This window comes from Otolemur garnettii, unplaced genomic scaffold, assembly GCF_000181295.1.
Source record: "Otolemur garnettii isolate 467f Iridium unplaced genomic scaffold, OtoGar3 scaffold00096, whole genome shotgun sequence".
Classification (NCBI taxonomy): Eukaryota; Metazoa; Chordata; class Mammalia; order Primates; family Galagidae; genus Otolemur; species Otolemur garnettii.
In genome coordinates this window covers 2329640-2348590 of record NW_003852491.1, presented here as the reverse complement: position 1 = coordinate 2348590, position 18951 = coordinate 2329640, and the positions used below count along the sequence as shown (strand labels likewise).

Below are 18951 nucleotides of genomic sequence, written 5' to 3'. Positions count from 1 at the left end.
AGGTCTGAGATTTAATAAAAGTAATGCTTTTTGCTGTGAGCTATGATGCCATGGCACTCTACTGAGGGCAACAAAGTGAGACTGTGTCTCAAAAATATATATAATAATAATAATTAGTAAAATGTAATGCTTTCTTACTGCTCCATTAGGGACATTTCCAAGTGAAACTAGCATCACCTTTCCCTGTGAGTGGCGGTGATGAAGACAGTGACTACTGGGCCACTGCTTTGTTTGGGTTCAGACACCAGCGGTTGTCCCTACCATTGTTTTTGCACCATCAGTGCAAATGCCCTCACAATGAAACAGGCAAATCCTATTTTATTATAACTCTAAAATAGTTTTGACCTTGTCAGTCCCCTGAAGGGATCTTGGAAGAACCCCCCAAGCCTCCGAGCCTTGAGGTTAGCAGACCACACTTTGAGAACTCTGGCCTATAACATCAGGTGTTAGTTTTCAGGTTGAAAAGTCCTGAGTTTGAATTCTACCTCTTCCACTTCCAAGCTATGAGAATTTGGGACAGTTCTCTGAGTTTCATTTGCTTACCAGTAAAATGGGTCCCCTACTCCAGGGGGCTTTGGGGAAGACGAAGTGAAAAGATGCATGCAAGCATTTCATACGCACTTGATGTTGTTATTTATTAAGTGCTTAATGGTTACCCAGCATGGCTCGTCTGGAGAATATTCTAGAACATAAGATTCCCTCAGGTTTTGATCACCTGTCGTCAACCAATGTGAAAAGAATCAGGTCCAAGACTTGTCACCATGGACTATAAATCTTTGTTCCCTGGTAGGGTCTCCATCAGCTGTATCATATCACTGGCTTTGCTTCAGGATTCCCTGATAATGTGAAGACTCTTGGGGAAGAAAAGAGCAGCGGTAACCATGGCACGGACAATGCAGGTGAGCAGGTTCTGTCCAATCTATCTCAGGAAAAGGTAATAACCAACATGAAATCAGTAGTCACGGGTGCCAGGCCCTGTTCTCACTGTTGTACAAATATTAAATACCCATAGCAACCCTGGGAAGAGGTACAGTGATAATCCTTATTTTACAGATGAAGAAACTGAGACGCCGAGAGGATAAGTAATGTGCCCAAGACACACGGCCATATGTGGTCGAGCTGAGACTTGAGCCCAGGAAATCTGCAGGTAGAGACTTGTGTTTTAAGGAAGCCTAATTTTGCTCTATTAAGAAAAAAAAAAAAAAGAACAAAAAGACTCTTTGAGTCAATCAGAAACTGCCGGGAAAATGAAAACAGTACCGAAAAGCCCAAGTGTGACACAGACAAATACATGACATGATTTTGAGCCATTGATTGTGTTAGGAGACTCCTTTTGGACCTATTTCTTTAAATGACTCAGAGATTGTGACATTGGAACCGCAAAGGGAAAAAAGTGTAATCCTAGAAAATGACTCAGCTTCTCGTCGAACATTATCTCCATAATCATAATAATGTTCGCCGGTTTTCAAACTTCCGAGTCAATCTATAGCCTGAGCATGGAAGACAGCTGTACGGTTACAGAACAAAATGTAAATGGAGCGAATCTGGGTGATGAAAAGGTAAAAACTGCAACTGACAGGTGGGGAAGGAGCAAGTGGGGGAGTGGGAACATCTTCATTCTAGAAAGTGGGAAGCTAAGACATTTTCCCCAAGGTGGAGGGAAAAGGAAAGGAAGACATATGTGAGTTTTAAAAATTAGAAAGCTAATCAATTCAGAGGGAGGAACGAGTTAGCTAAATCCTCACCTACCGTGGCAGGAATCAATAGGTTATAAGAAGTAGAGGGATGAACATAGCAGTTAGAGATGTGGCTGTTATCACCAGAAGAACTGAATCAGAAATGGTTAAAAAAAACTTGCTCTGGGGAATAAAACTTGTGGGGGGGGGACAAGAAGCCTCAAAGTGAGTGCTTCCATGTGATTTTTTAAATAGTAGGCATGATTAAATGTTTTAATGAATTATAAGATAATTGTTAAAAGTTTTAGAGTAATATATGGAGAATTTGAACTTGAAGAAAAAAACTATACTCTCTCTAATCTCTTAGACTTTGGTGGAACAGAAAAATAGGGACATGATATTTATTAGCTATTCACTAAACTGGAAGTAACAGTCGTTTGAGGGGAGAGGGATGAGATGAAAAGCTCACATTAAGGATATGGCTTTATGTTACCTTTCTATTATAAATGGCATTTTCAATCCAGTGGCTTATTAGCACTTTGGGAGGCTGAAGAGGGAGGACGGCCTGAGGTCATGAGTTCGAGACCAGCCTAAGCAAGAGTGAGACCCTTTCTCTACAAAAAGTAGAAAGATTAGCAGGGCATGGTGCTGGACATCTGTAGTCCTAGCTACTCAGGAGGCTGAAATAGGAGGATCACTTGAGCCCAGAAGTCTGAGGTTGCGGTGAGCTATGATGATATCTCTGTACGCTAGCTTGGGCAGCAGAAAAAAAAAAAAAAGGAGGTGGGGGAGAAAATATAATAGGAAAAATTTGCCATTTGCAAGAATATAATAACAATCAAATAGCCAGGATTTTTTTTTTTCATTTATTTTTATAGTATTTGTAGTCAGGAGGACAGGACTTTTTTTTTCAAAAGAAAATTTAAGAAAGAAAAGAAAACTGTGTAATCATTCATTGTGTTTTCATAGATGTCTAAGGGTAGACTATTTTCCTGTTCTCTTTCCTCTTTACTTACGGATAAGAAACCAAGGGGTCTGAATTCATTTCTACTCCAGCCTCCAGCAAGAGGAGAATTTGGTTCTCCTCTGGCTCCTACACAAGGCTTTTGGTGCATTTGACCAATGTGTTTTGAGCATCTACTGTGGTCCAGGCACCTTGTAGATTCACAAACCTTATGAGAGCACTGAGACGGGCCCCTGCTGATGATTAATCCAGGACCTCATACTCTACGCTGTCTGTCGGTATCCTGTGCACCACTCTCTCAGGCAGGCTTTGTCCGTATCTTCCTGGCACAGCTGTGGGGTTTCCAAAGACAGGACTCTTGTCTATCTTATTCTCTGCTGAATCCTCAGAACCCAGCCCCGTGTCCTTATGGAGTAGGGAGCCCAGGCTGGAGGCGTCTCAAATGCAAACCACTCCCTTCACATCTCTTATTGGATGTGCAGGCTGACAAGGGGTGCAGGCACAGGAGGAAATGCCCGCTTGAGCTGACAACGGTGAGACTCTGAATTAGAAAGGGCTCCCAGCAGGGACGATGGTTCTAAGAGCTTCGCAAGACTCACTCACTAAGCACTGGTAAGTTCTACATCAATGTCATTTTTTAAAATCCTATTTCCCCACAATGAGAAATCAAAAACTGAAAGTGATAGGGCACCGCCGGCTTGACCTCAGAGGAAGAAGGGAGAAAATGCCAATAAGATGCTTGCTAGTCCACGGTTCCTAGTCATGGAGAAAGGTGGAGGGGAGGGGATCCAAAAGTTTTAAAGTCTAGAACTAATGTTCCTGCCTGAAGGAAGCAAAGGAGGTCACGGGACAAAGTGCCCTTTCCGACAAGCAGCAAAATAATGTATTTAAGAAGAAAATGCAAACAGAGCAAACTCAAGAACATGTCATTCCTGGGCTCAAAATCATCCAAAGGCTTCCAGTTCACTCAGAATCAAAGTCAACGTTCTTACAAATTCCTCCAAGGCCCGCCGTAAGCCAGCCAGCAGTGTTTTCACCTGATCTGCGTCTCTCCTCCTCGCTTCCATTTTTGGAATGAGACTCCCCAGCACAGTCCCACCTCCAGGCCCTTGCCTTTGCTGTCCCTTCTGCCTGGAGTGCCCTTCACCCAGATAGCCACTTGGCTTGGTTCCTCACCTCCTTTCTATTCTGAGTTAAATGTCCCCTTTTCAGGGAAGCCCACGTTGACCTCACTATGTACAATTCCATCCCCTGCCCCACTCCAACACACCTTTTCTGCTTTAGGGTAGAGTGGAAGCCCTCCACAGTGCCAGGCTACGATTGTCTATTTCTTACTCCAATGAGCTGTCACTGCGGCTGAATCCCAGGGACTGTAACTGGAAAGTCAGCTTTAGGGAGATCCAGACCTGGTTTCCTTGGTTCAGACCTTATTATCTCTTGGGACTCAACCTCAAAGGCCCAGGAGTTAAAACATCACTCCACCACAGAGTGAAAAATCAGAAAAGAGCGATCAGTACGCTGAGCAGTAGACCTTTGACTCGGATTAACATCATTATCTCTTGATTTGATCTTTTTATTTTCCTCTAAACGCCTAGAGTGTTTTGATTGCATGCCAGATTCATCTGTGGTGAAAAGTAATATTTTGAAAAATCAGGACTTACTTCATAATACACATTTTAAGGCATTTGAAGCTGATAAACAGCTAATTGGTTCTGCTGGCCTGGTAATTTGCAAAAGAGTCAAAATGATTTGCTGTAAATATGCATCTATATTACCTTCTCTCTGCCAAAACCAATTTCCACAGGTGATGATAGAATTTTGTAATGGATGACGTGATGGAAGACACTTCAACAGCCATGCACGACTTTGGGGATCGTCTAATTTAACTTGCAGGTATCACTGTGTTCCAGGGCAGCCATGCAAGATGTTGAGCAGCAAAAGCCACAGAACACAGAGGGCTGGGAATGCCGTTTCCTGAACGTGCGGGGAACCAAATATATATAGACTCTTCGGCGCAAGGAATAGAAACAGTGTCTGCTGGATGCATTTGTGCACAATATGTCCACACAACATGTATTTTTTTTCCCCGAGTTTGCACCCAGGATATTGGGGAGTTTTAAAATGAGACTGTCAATCTACTCTTGACAATCTTCAAGGACAAAATGGGGGAAAAAAATGAATGGGCCAATGACACTGAGATTTTTCGAGACTGGAAGCCCAGACTCTTTCAAACTACAGGCTGTTGAATTGCAAACAGTTGTGGCTGGTTTTACAGGCTATATCATTAAAAGGGTGGCTGGTAAGCACTTAAGAGGAGAACAGCAATAGTTAGGGATTAGTATGGGTGGTTCGCTAGGAGAAGGCCACGGTAATTGAATCACCTTCTCTTCAGCAAAAGATTCATTTTTTTTTAAGTTTCTGCTTTTCCTCAGTTTTCCCTGGCTCCTCTGTTCTTTCATAAGCGCGAGTGTCACTTACACTTGTCATTTCTCTGTTTGTAGTCACTGGGTTTTCTCTGGCATTTCTTACCTACTTTCCTGCCTTCCACTCCCATCTGTCCGCGTGATCCCAGATGTCATCCTAGGTTTCACCTCGGTTCTAAGCTCCATATTCACGATTTATGACATTTCTGAGTATAAAACTCTTCCTACAAATGTTCTCATTCACATATTTTGTCATGGAGTTTCATTAGCTATAAAAATGCTCATTCACATATTTTTTTGAGGAACTTTCGTGAACCTATAGAGCCTCCTCCATGGAACTATCTGGAAGAGTCCCCCTCTCTAGAATCCCCACACCAGCTGCCTATTGTGGACCTTAATTTCTTCTCTGTCACCCACCCAGTAACCACATCTGATTAAGTTTGCTGTCACATTTTTCTATAACCTTCTTTTCTTTTTCTTCCGGTTGCAAACACTGGCTTCCAAATCTTTCCTCTTCTGCCAGCCCCAGCAGATACTGTTTTCTATGTACCTCTTCAGGGCCTATCAGTCCTGGAGACCATCAGAAAGGGGACGATCTCATTAATTTTCCACTTTTCCGTGTCTCAGGAAGAGGGCAAGAGCTGCCTGGGTAAAGAGCTAAGTGAGAGTTCTCCGGGAAAGAAAGGATACCCGACTGATCACATGAAGAGTCTGTGACAAAGGCAAATGATGGAGAGAGATGGAGAGAGGAAGGAGGAGAGAGGGAGACAGAGAGGGAGACAGGGAGAGGAAGAGGGAGAGAGGGAGACAGAGAGGGAGACAGGGAGAGGAAGAGGGAGAGAGGGAGACAGAGAGGGAGACAGGGAGAGGAAGAGGGAGAGAGGGAGCAGGAGAGAGAGAGAGAAGAGCAATTTGATATTCTTTGGAAAACAAAGAGTCCTTCTCAAAGTAAAACATTATTGTAGATTCCTATACATTTCTGCAGTGAGATATAGCAGGGGTTGGCAATTTCACTTTTTCTGGAAAGGCCAGATAGTCTATATTTTAGGCTTTGCAGGCTAAACAGCAAAAATTAAAGATACTATACACATACACAAATGACAAGAGAGAGAACGAGTTTCCGTATTTTTCATTGACAGCATTTAGAATTATAGGTGCTGAAATTTGAATTTCGTATCATTTCGTATGTCATGAAATATTTTGGGTATTATTTAATTTTTCAACCATTTTAAAAAATGTACAAAACTTTCTTAGCTGTAGGCTGTAGAAGAAAAGGCAATGAGCTGAATTTGGCCCAGTCACCCAGTCACAGTTTTCCAGCCCTTGAGACATAGCTATGTACCACAGTGTATAGACACCACTGAGTTTGTAACTTTTAGAATTTTTGAGACTAAACACAATGGTTTTATTTATATTTATTGATGAGCCTCAACTTAGTAGGGATATAAGCATGCCACAGTTTTATTTTGGCTTTCAACTATGTTATATCAAATCGCTTATTTTCTTAATGATATACTAGGCAGGTTTTATAACTTCCCAGTCACCTTCAGTTGTTAAAATTTCTGATTCTGAAGGAGAGAAATGGAGTAGAAAGGGAGGGGCGGGGGAAGGTTTCACTGAGGGAGGGTGAAAGGCAGGACCACACCTGTGGAGCATATGACAAGGATACAAGTCAAATCTGTCGTGTGTAGAACATAAATGTCTTAGCACAATAGTCAAGTAAATGAGGTGAAAGCTATGTTGATTGGTTTGATCTAACCATGTCAGATTGTATAAAAAAAATCAACACATTGTACCCCACATATGCATAAATGTATTCATGATCTATGTGTATTTGACTTAATTAAAAAAAAAAAAAACTTCTGATTCTGCCTAAAATTCAAACTGCGAGTTGAATTCAAAGCTCTATTCCTGCTCCTTTCTCATTTAGATTCTAGCACCTTCAGTATCTTGCAGCAGGGGGCAGGAAAAAAGAAAAGGTCAAGGTGTCACTTCACTTAGCTGGGCCAGGCTGCAAATTTTCCTGGCTTGCTGCTACTGCTTGGCTAGATAACACCAGTGGCCAGGGCACCCTGCGTAGCAAGGATCTCTGGGTTTCTCCCACACATCACATGCATGGGTTTCTGGAGGGTGCTATGGTGCCTGCCCACTGCAAAGTCCTCTCCTTGCATAAAATATCTGACACTGGTCTAGTCTTTTCCATTCCACCTTGGCTGTCCCTCCCTTGGCAACTGATAGCTTCATGCTGCTGGGACTGTAATTGGCCCATGTAGTACCCAGAAATATTTATTAAAGACCCTCATCCCTTTGGATAGCCTCAGTTCTGGACCAAGGGGTGTGGTTTGGTGAGCAGAACATGATCCCCAGGCCAAGCAGTGCTGTGTAGACAACATCTTCACAAACATCAAACCAACCCAGCTAGGGTGTTCTTGGCTGCTGGACCGCTTTCTTAGGTGGGATGTAGACACAATAGTTGAAGCCCAGCTGTCCACCACCAGATCCAGTCCACTCACAGGTCCTCACCATTGCAAACAGGCAACACCATTGCAAACAGGCTACCCCATTGCCAGGCCTTCTCTCAGCTCTGCTGTTCATTCCAACGCCTTTGGTGAGGGAGGCACATGAGCACAGGAGCAGTCACGCTGCCTTAACAAGTGTCCAGTCCAGGAATGAGGTGCCAGTCTCTCTTTTATTCTGGACACCCTGGGTCATTATACAGGATTCTTTGTGGAGCCGCAGATAACTCGTAGAGGAACTAAAAATATTAGGAGGGAGGTGAGGACTGGAATAAGAAATCTAACTCATCAATTGTCTCAGGGAATGGGCGTTGTCTAAAATGAATACCTCAAGAACTACTGGTCAACGTATCATTGAGAGATATGAAGGAACCACAAGAACTAAAACAGAAACAATTTGAAAGCACGTGCTACTTCTGTTTCTCTGTTTGACTAGATAAGGAAACTAGGCTCAGAGTTTGAGCAACTTTCAAGGTCTCATAGGCAGTAAATGGCAGGGTCCTTAGAAAACCCCAGGTTCACCTGGCCCCAAAGTGCCGGCTATTGTTCCCCATTCTCTGTGGTCTTGCTCTTACACAATTAAAGGCCTATTTATTTCTACACTGAAGTGTGCCCCTTTTTAATGGGAATGATGTTCAAGACTTCCCTTTAACCTCAGAAGCATTGTTTTCACTGGAGGACTTCCCGATGTCAAAGTATAATTTTCAAATTATTAAAAACATAATGTCCCTAAAATATGTAGTGAACTCGCATTAAGTTTTATTCACCTCAACCATGAGGAAACCAGCGGAATGACAAAACTCGTTCAAAGGAGGTTATTTTTTTTTCAGTGAAAAAAACAATTTTAAATAAGATCACTAAGTTAGTATAAAGCTGACTAATGTTCTTGGCAGGGGAAATAAATCCACGATATTTGGGTTTCCGTCCTCTAACGGACAGAAATCTTGTGCACCTCTGAACAAAATGATTATGTGCACCATCCCAGTTTTCTACAAGTAAACATGCAACCTCACATGAGCACACCTTAGTCTGTGATAAAAACTAAGTCAGTCCAAGTTATGTTCTCCCAGTGAATCAGACGACCCCTGAGGAAAGCCCGTAGCATGGTGCCCTGTGAGAACATTAAAAGGCCACAGCCGTATGTTGGCTTAATTTCTTATTTTATTTTTTTCTTGACACACCACTAATTACCCACACGAATAACCCACACTGGCCATTCAATGTTGGAATGAAGGGCATTCACCTTTATTCTAATCCAGAAGATAGAATTTCAAAGGGCAAAATAAATCAAAGTATTTGTAAGACACTGACTCTGTAAGATGGGTGGAATCCTGGAACCAGAAGGTAGAGTGTTGGGTTTGAGGTAGGAAGAAGACAGTGAGTCTTTCCACCATTGATGACATAACAAAGAGTAAGAATCAAAGTACTTAACAGCCAGTATGGAGGGTTACATGGGGCTGGATGGAGCAGGGTCTCAATACCTACCCAGCCAGCTCTTAAGACTTTACTTGATGAATCTTAAGGGGGTCTTCAGGGTTCCAGGAAAGGCTAGCCTGGGTGCGGTAGTGGTGTGGAGTTGGTGAGGGACTTATGCCCAGTGTTGTTTATCAACAGATAGGGATATATTTTAACATTTTAACAACCAGTATGGTTCCATGGACACATTCTGGCTGAATGTTAGTCATGGTCAGACTCTGACCTCTACCGCCAATACTCTACTGTCCAATATTGACTCAGCCCACAAACAATCATGGTCATTCACTCCCATCTTGCCTTAAGGCTCCACTTCTCTCTTCCATCTCCTTCTTGGGTTTCATGGACAAGGACATAGAATATAGAAAAAGGAACAGGGAGAGGTTCAGGAGTAGGGAAGGGTGAGGGAGTTCTAGCTCATGTTGAATTCATAGGTCTAAGGGAGGGTGCAGTATTAAAGCTAGGACTGGAGGCACAGAAGTGACTATTTGGTACTGCTTTTAACCTTTAGGGTAGTAGTGTTCCAATAAGAATCTCTGTCCTCATAGAGTTTCTATTCTACTATGGGAGATAGGAGATGTGAAAAATATGAGTTAACATATGTGAAAACACCTAGCACAGGGTTTGGCACATAGGAAATACTGAGTAAATGTCATGTCTTCCTATCACCTCCACCCTCAACCACATCTTTGCAGCTTCCCTGAAGGCTTCTGAACACATAAATAAAGCTGGAACCCCATCTGGCTGAAAAAGTCAACCATCTGGAGATTTAGAAATATGGGGGAACTTCTAATGACTGGCTAATTTTTTTTTTCAGTTTTTCAGCCAGATGTTCAGTGTCATCCATGCCCATCTGTAGCAGAAATAGCAGTTTGTTTAACCTCTTTTCCATAATTTCAAGTTCTCTGTCCTAAAATCCCAAGTGAGTGTTCTTTTCTTAGTAGGCAATTTTTTAATGAATTACAAACCAGATTATTGACTAATAATGAGTAATTCAGGATTCAAATTTAAAAATATCAGAAGTTTGGATCAAAAGGGCCATTTAGATAATTTCTAGGGCTCAAAACTAGCAGCCCATGAGTCAAAGTAAATTTGGTTTGGGTAATGTAATGTCCCCAAAAAGCTGAATTTGTTTCCCACATTGTAAAAATCAAGAGACTTTAAATTTGATGTTTCTATACTTGGAGTACTGGGCCTCATTTTCCCAGGGTAAAAATCAACTCAAGCCAAGTAGTAGTTGTCCTTTATATGAGGCTTGTGCTCTCGAGTTTGCCAGAGTCCCCACCACTCCCTATTGCCTTCACATTAGTACCAAATTTCAGTTACCAAATACTTTCTCATATATACTGTTACTCTCCCCTCTCCCAGTAGAATCAAGATAAGAGGGCAGTGAAATGTGGGTTTCACAGTTTACATTACCTTCTTAGTCCACGTGGACATTTGGATTTTTTACTCCTTCATTTTCTCTGAAGTTCTCATTTTAGAATTGGGTAAACTGAGGTTGAAAGGAGGAAAATATGCATAATTCACATAACTGATGGTGACGGAAATGTGATTCCTCATTACGAGGCCCGTGGTCTTTCCACTATGTAAACAGGTTGCTTGGAGAGGTTTTCTTAATGAGAGAGAGAATCACATACTGAACTCATTCAAATTCATCCATTACCACTGAAAACATACAACAGGTGGGGGTACTACTTTGTGAATGCCTTGCATATTTTCCAGCTAATGAGTCAGGAATTCATTTTCATTTCTTCGTGTGGGTGTCTCTACATAGGTTGATTGTTTCTTCATTCAAATCAAGTCCTTTGAGTCTGTCTGGGGCACCCCTGCTAACACTGCACAGCCATGCTGAGAGTTCTGAGATCAGGACTACTGAACAAAAAAACCCCACGTGTCTGGGCATTCTCAAGCTGAATGTTTATACCAGTTGCAAATTCTCCACCAAAGCGTGAATTAATGTTCCCTAGCAAATGCTCTGAGAAGTGACATGACTTTGGTTAAGCATTGCCTGCTGAGTTTAGGTGTGCAAATTGTGTAAATTCTCCAGGCCTCAGTTTCCTCATCTGTAAAATGAGGGTAATAATAGCACCTACATCATTAAGCTCCTTTGAAGATGAAAGAATTAATCTTTAAAATTTCTTAGAGTAGTGCAAGTGCATAGTAAGTGCTGAATATAGATGATACTCTGGTGAGTTATAGACGTGAAAACTGGAAACATCTTTCTCTTACTTGAGCAACGCAATCCTCCTTAAAACATACAGTCATCCCCAGGCCCAGTGTAAATACTCAACACATGTTGGCTTTAACATAAGAATAGCTTGGAGCACTTTTAGAAAATTCAGATTTCAGCGATCCACCACAGACTTATGGAAGCAGGGGATCTAGTCGTGGAACCCAATGATTTTTTTAAAAGCTATTCATGGGATGCTGGTGACTAGCCAAGTTTGGAAATGACTGATGTAGTTTCCTTATACTTGACTATCTTTGGTGTTGGAGGCCCCAACACTTCCTAAAACTTCCCCGTTTCACAGTGGATAGTTACTTATATTAAGGTAAAACCTTCTATCCCTCTAGCTTCTACTTCTACCCTCTTAAGGCCACACAGAAAATTTCCAATCTCTCTTTCCTGTGACAGCCTTTCAGACACCTGCAGACAGCTGTCATGTCCCTCCTGAGCCTTCACTTCTTTTGGACAAAATAGCAACAACGTCTTGGGGCTCTTTGAAAAAGGATGGAAGAACTGACTCTTCTAATTTGATCTGTAAGAAAATTGAACTGTAAGAACCCCCGACCCCAGTTATACTTCAAACATTTAAAGGACCAGAAAATGAGGATGATGAGGTTCTGGAACATATAAGGAATACTGAATGGGAGCTGGTAGTACATCTCCATTCTAGCTGAGGATGGAAATGTCGAAGATAGATGCTACCAACAGCCTGTGTCCCCCTGACCCATGCAGAAATCAGAGGTTCCTGCAAGTTCCTTGAACACTTGATGCATCAAGAAAAATCTTGGCTTCAAATTTTAGCCAAGCCCACCTAGGTATTGTGTATATGGGTTTACATAGCAGAAAAATTATCATGATTCATTAAGGTTTGTGCTTTCTACTATATTTAAAACTTTTTAAAAAATGTAAGAAAAAAATGAGCCAGGCCAAACTGTATAGAGATTGTAACACATCTTCTTAATAGAATTTACCTGCCCCAGGACATGTCTTCAATTCAATTCATTCAATTCCGTCTTGATTCAGTTTCTCACTTCTCTCACTAAGCCTACAGAACGCCTGGGTGGGCATTCCATTCCTTGTACAAACTGTGGGTGTAGGACATGATGTTGGAGAAAAGAGAAACCAGCAGTTGAGAAATTCTGAGCAAGAGTTCAGAAATTTTAGGTCTTATTTTTGCTCGGATAGATTTATTTTTTTTCATAGATCATAATGGGAAAACTGCAACTTGGTGTTTAACTACGCATTCCCAGGTTTAGTTCCAAGAGGCAGAAGAGTTGGAAATGACCAAAGCATGGTACACATATGTGCCATTTTTGGCTTGGCAGAGCCTCAGATTCTTTATGCCATCTCTAGAACTATGTAGGTATTGCAACATCCACCACATCATAGATTTACAGAAGATAATGCCATTCCTTGTCATCAATATAGACGAGAGAATCATGGGATTTCCCTAAGGGAAATGATTTCATCACACCGAATCACAAATGATCACAAATATTAGACTTTTGCCTATGTTTAGGAAAAAATTATTCTAGAATTTCTGTCGGGTCACTGGATACTGCATCAGCTTTGGATATTGCTAATTCAAGACAACCTAATCCAAAAGAGTCATTTCCAAGATTAATAAGCTGAGAGTTAGAGAGGGTAAATGTCTTAGCCAAGGTCACAGAGACAGTTTGCAGCATTACCCGGGCCTTCTGACTTCACATGATCCTTGTTGCATTTAAAGTAGCCCTTTCCTACCTGGGCTTCCCACCAGTTGCAAATTTGTGTTAGAAACAGAATCAATTGTAGTAGCGCTACAGTCAGGAGAAGAGTTGTTCAAAGTGTCAGGACATGGGAAAAAGGCCAGAAGATGATGCAATATTATACTAGCAAGTGATGTCATAGCATGATTTCCTAAGTCATTTACATAAATGCAAGTTCTCAAGAAGCCCTGACAAATTCCAGCCAGTGGGGATGCAGGTGTGGAGAACCAATGGCTAGCAGGGAAGGGGAGCATATAGGAAACCCATAGTTCCTTGCTTGCCACTGTGACAAGCTTCACAGATTCCTCAGAAGCCTAGGAAAACTCTCTACTGCCCCTCTAATCCAATGATTCCCTCAGGCATCCAGGCTACAAAGAGCTTTGATTTTCCTCTTTATCTTTCTGTTTACTCCCAATGACATCCAACATTGCCCAGTGATGCTGAGAGTGACTTCTGGTGAGGTGAAAGCAAGTTTAATAGAGAGATAGGCTATTGTACTCTGAAATTATTCTGTCTTCTTCGTTACAATTTAGAATGAACGCTTTATATTTTTAGAATTAGAAGCGATGAGCTGCAATTCTTGGGAAACCAATCTCATGTAAATGTTATGGAAATATATTTGCTAGGTTTGGGGATGACTTAGGAATGAAGACAGGTGGATACCAAATACCAAGATTTCCATTTGTTTGGATCCCAAACAGTGAGGCATGTTTTAAGCAGGAAGTTTTTCTTAAAGTGTGTGCATGGGGATGTGGGTGGAAGTGGGGGTTTGCATATGTTACCCTAGTACTGGTTGGCAATGGAAGTTCATGACAATATCTAGTTAAACCAAACTTAGAAGAAACGGATGAGACTATATTGAGAAATAAGAAAATAGCCAGGCCAGAGCAGGTCTCTTTCTCTCTCCCTCATTCCCTTCCTCCTCCCCCCCTATACCCCAATGCAATTTAAGAAGAGTTAAAGACCCTATCTCAACCCAGAGATCCAAACAGTTCACAACATGCCTATGGATTTTGGATTTGAAGACTTTTCTCAACTGCAGAAGCTGCCTAGAGTGGCACAAAATCTCATCTAGTGAAGCTGCTTACAAGAAACAACCAACAAGACCCAACCCATTTATCCCACACAGCGTTAATCTTGCTGGTAACGGAGTCAGGACACCTGCACATTCTCGGCAAAAACGTGAAGTATTTTTCTTTCCTCATCACCACCTCCATCTCCCCAAACACCCACCAAAACATCAGAACCTGGATTATACAGAGCCATTGAGAGGAATTTGTAAATACCTTCCAGGCAGCAGGTCCTCCACAGCCCCGAATGGGTCATTACTTCTTCATTCTTCCTGCTGGTTTCATTATCACTTGTAGATTTAGTCCTGCACACACCTCTGGAATATAACCAGTAGTCCGTGCCCACTGCAATGGTCATTAAACTAAAAGCTGCGAAGGCTCCCACAGTGGTGATCAACATCTGGATACCTCGGTCACACATCCTCATAATTCTTCATGGTACTCTGGATGGCTGGGGGTGGGAGGGGGAGATTCAGTGCCAGAGGGGAAAATCACTCTGCAGCTGAGTAACCTAGGACAGGCTCTTCCAAAAATTCGGCTCTCCTTCTGTCAGCATCCACAGGGACTTTGGGAAAGCTGGGATTTCCTGTCTGGCGCTCTCTCCAGTTCCCCAGGTCGCCTATGGCCCTCGGAAGGGTGCAGGCTCCAGGGGGTTGGTCCACATCACTGCTGCCTTCTGAGGGTCCCTGGGTTCCTTTCATTCCTCAGGAGCTTGGTAAGGACGAGGGTCCGTGCAGGGCATGGCTCCGGAGCTTGGAGCTGCCAGCTCGGTTAGAGACGCGCCTGGCTCCTCACAGCCCCGGAAGACTCGAGGCAAAGCAATCCAGAGAGGTCTGTGTGTGTGCGTGTGCGCGTGTGTGTGCGTGTGTGTGCGAGCGCGTGTGCTGGGGGTGAGGGCGGATGGCAAAAAATAGCACTGCTGGGAGGCGAGCCGCTGAGAAGAGTGTTCACTGCTTCCCCAGCCTCCCAAGAAAGCTCTCCGCCTGCTCCCGACACCCCCGCTCAAACTGGAGAAAAGACAAGAGTCCTGGGGCGGGGGGCGGGGGGTTGCATCGGAGGCCAAAGGTCCGTGGTGCTGGAGGGACAGCTCCGCGACTGTCGCCCCGCCTCGCGGTTCTAACGCCTCTGCTTTAAGATCCGTGGTGCTGAAGGGACAGCTCTCCCCTGCGGCTGCACCCGCGCCTTTCTGGCACCCAGGCTAGAGACCCGGGGTGCTCAAGGGTCTCGCCTCTGCCCCACCCGGTCCTCTGCCCCTTCCCAGGTCAGCCAGCCTGCTCGGCTCTGCTTATTCAAGCCCACTCTCCGCGCAAAGTTTCGCAAGCCCAGGGCAGTCAGCACCCCGGCGCCTTGGCGCTGCAGCACCGCCCGGGAAGGGCTCCTCCGCTCCGGGAAGGGTTAAGGGAAGGGGAAGGGAAAGAAACCCGCCCGTAGCGCACTCCGGCGCTTTCTCAGCACCCACCCAACGCGGCATTCTTCAATGCCCCCCACCCCCTCCTTCCACGAGCCGGGCAAGTTTGCCTTTTGCTGCCGGCGCGGCTGGAGCCCACTGGGGAGAGAGAAGACCCGAAAGACCGAGTCTTCTTAAAGGCACCAGCGGCTCCGGTGACGGCTGTATGGCTCACTTAGGCGGGCAAAAAGTGTTGTCACAAGCACATCTGTGTATAGTCTGTCTCAATTTGGTTCCCCAGAAAACAAACCAATATGTCTACCCTCCTTTCTCTGGAGCTCTGGTTTACACCGGAGACAACCTGCTCAGATCAGACCCGGAACTGTTCATATACATATGATCATACATTCCTAAAAGATGGAAGGAGCTAAATGCATATAGTCTCTGTCATACACAGATCAGGGACCTTGGGCCATGAAGTGCGAGGTTTTAGTCTCTGAACACACCACTTATATATTGTAGCACCTCTGCATTTGAAAGGGTGATGGATGCAAGGGGGAAGAGTCACTGAAAATGTCAGATTATTTTCAAAGGTCCCTGGGATGTTCATTTGTGCACATCCTCGTCTAAGTCAGACCACAAGGCAGATGAAGTTAGGTCTGCTTTCCTTGTAAGTCCAAAGTGCAAGTGACATTGCACACCTGAAACCTCTCTTCCTTGGAAATAGCCAATGTTGCAGAGGACCAGCATTTAACAAGCTTTCTGTGTCTATATATTTTAGCACGTACTTGGGCACATACTGAGTTGGTTAAGGACAGCCCATAGAATTGCCTTTTTTTTTTCTCCTTGTGGCATAATGGGACTGATACCCAGAGGTTGGGTGTTTAGAATTGAGGCTGCTCAGGTTGTTTCAGCAGCCCCTGAGATGTATCCACAACCATCACATTTGAATGTTATTTAGCTGGACAGAAATACAATGGGAGGTAACCACAGACACACATATTCTGCTGCCATTGCCGGCTGTCTGAGAGCTTCTATTCAGATGACTGACCAGGAGTAACGTATTAAAGAGTTCTCAGACGCAGTTCAGGACTTCGTGGTGACTTTGCTACTTTTACTTTGGTGTTAAGCTCATCTGAAGAATTTGTTCTTGGTGTTGAACATGCCTGCATGTGCATGCATAGGTTTGAATATATAGTTATGGTGTGATTGTGTTTCAAGGTTTACCTGTGCTATGTTCCACTTAGTTATGAATTCAGAGTGCCTGTGAATTTGTTGTGGAAGTAAAGCAGGAATGTAAATATATGTTTGTATGAGCATACCGTGTTCTGGGCCATGTGAATGTGGTTATTGCAAATGCGTCACTGTTATGTGTGGGTGTGCATGTGTACGTATAGGTAGACTGTAGGTTTGAATACATAGATGTGTATACCTAATGCAATTAGTTGCATCTGCATGTGCCCTGGTTCACAAACACTGATTTGTGGACAGGAAGGAGAAATACTGAAGGTTTGCCACATGACCAACAAGGAATGGTTAGACATGTGGCCAGGACTGCAGTAAGCCAAACTCCAAAGAACAACAGAAGATAATGGTGGAGGTGTGCAAAACCTCCTGCAAGGTACTTAGTGTTGTTGGCTTTTTTTTCTAGAAAGGAAATTTTCTTCTCAGTAAAATGTGCTGCCTTGTTTATTAGGACTTTTATTTTTAAAGGAAAAATGTATGTGTAACATGGAGGTAAAATTGATCTTTTCTGGAAGCGGTTATTAAATCAGTAAAATTTCTCTTCCCCATTCTCAGAAGCTTAAATACTATGAAATAATAATAATCAAAACAGTCAGTTCAGGATCTGTTTGAGTCTTCTCTCAAAGAAGGACTGTGTTGATGGCAGGTCAGTGGCCTTGGGTGAGAAAAAGTGTCCCAATAATTCCATTGGTTTTGTAATATAAGCCCAGAAGAACAGAGTATGGTGCCCAGGAGGCCCAGCCGAAAGGATCAGCTATCTAGGTAGTATAGTGGGGGCAAGGGTCAGGACCTCAGATAGATAAAGATAACAGTCATGAGTCAGGATGTGGACAATTTTTCTGAAGGAGAGAAAGGGATACACATTATAAGAATGAAGCTTTATCTGGAGCGTTCGGCTTGGTGAGGCAGGATCTTTCTTTGCAATTGCTGTCCAGAGCCAAACTGATCACAGCGTGGGAAGTCCTCAACATGCACGTGCAGCAAGTCGGAACACCTGACTGGAGCGGGAGTGTGGAGGTAGGGAGGCCGTCAGTTAGTTCCCAATAATGCCTCCTCGCTTACTAGGGGGTGACCTCATCCTTTCCTTTCATTCAGTTAACGTGTAGGTGTGTGTACATGGGTGCGTAGAATCTGCTTCTAAGGCTAGAAATAATTGCTCATTTTCACCACTAGAGGGCTCTTTCAACAGATCAATCGGGAACCCAAGAGAAAGCACTCTCTCTCCTGACAGGGATAGAGCCAGGCTCTTCCTCTGTGTTTGATGATAACCCTCTCTGATCCTACTTATCTGCCATCAGACTTGGAGGCATTGAGACACCTTGCAACTGATGTCTGATTCTCTTATTAAGACTTTTTCTTCACTGAACTGTCAGCTTAGTGGAGTAGCTGGCACAGTGTATCTATTTGTGCTCTTTTCTGTTTAACCTCTCATACATCAGCATTACCTTCACCTCTGGAAGGGTCGGTGCTCCCTGTGAGTGATCGTGTCATTTAGGCAGGAGTACTGACAGAGGATTCCATTCAATAAACGTTTATGCTTTTCTCTTTTGTATACTCTTTATCAGATTTTAGTTTCAATGTTATATTTATTTATTTTTTATTTCAGATTAATATAAGGGTACATACAATTAGGTTATATTATTTGTGTTTGTTAGGTAAAGTCCAAGTTGCAGTTGAGCCCTTCACCCAGGAGGTGTGCCATGTACCCTTACATTGTACCTGATAGGTGAGAGCTTACCACACCTCCTCCCCTGACCCCTTATCTCAATAAATGCTTCTTGAGTGCCCACTATGTGCTCTCAGATAGATATTCTGCTCAGCACTTCAGAGAATGCAAAGATATGGTTCCCATCTGCCGAGGAGCAGATTATGTATTAGGGGATATTTTACTAGTGAGTACAAATTGGCTGCAAACTGCAGAAACTCACTGGAACTATCTTGAGAAAAGAAGGAATTTAGTATCAAATTGTGATGATGTTTCAAGGAACCATAGGGCAAAGACATAATCAGGCCGAGGCAGGGAGCTGAAACCAGTAAATAAAAACCATCAGGAGTCTCACCAGTTGCTCTATTTTCCATATCTGCTTCTTTTCATATTTTTAGTTGAAAACATTATTTGACTTTCTCTGTTACTTGATCTTCAAGATGGAACACAGATTTTGAGTTTTTATGTCATCCCTATTTAAGAAACCCACCCGGAGTAAACTGGGTGGTTTTAT

The 18951-nt window shown here is 43.2% G+C and overlaps 1 protein-coding gene across 1 annotated transcript in view; it reads right to left on the bottom strand.

Moving 5' to 3' along the window:
• Positions 1–15739, bottom strand: part of CACNG3 (calcium voltage-gated channel auxiliary subunit gamma 3) — an 87540-nt gene extending 71801 nt beyond the window's left edge. The window contains exon 1 of the mRNA XM_003795736.3: positions 14317–15739. Coding sequence (XP_003795784.1) covers positions 14317–14527 — 211 coding nt within the window. The 5' untranslated portion in view covers positions 14528–15739. The remainder of the gene's footprint in view (positions 1–14316) is intronic.
• Positions 15740–18951: the final 3212 nt, after the last annotated feature.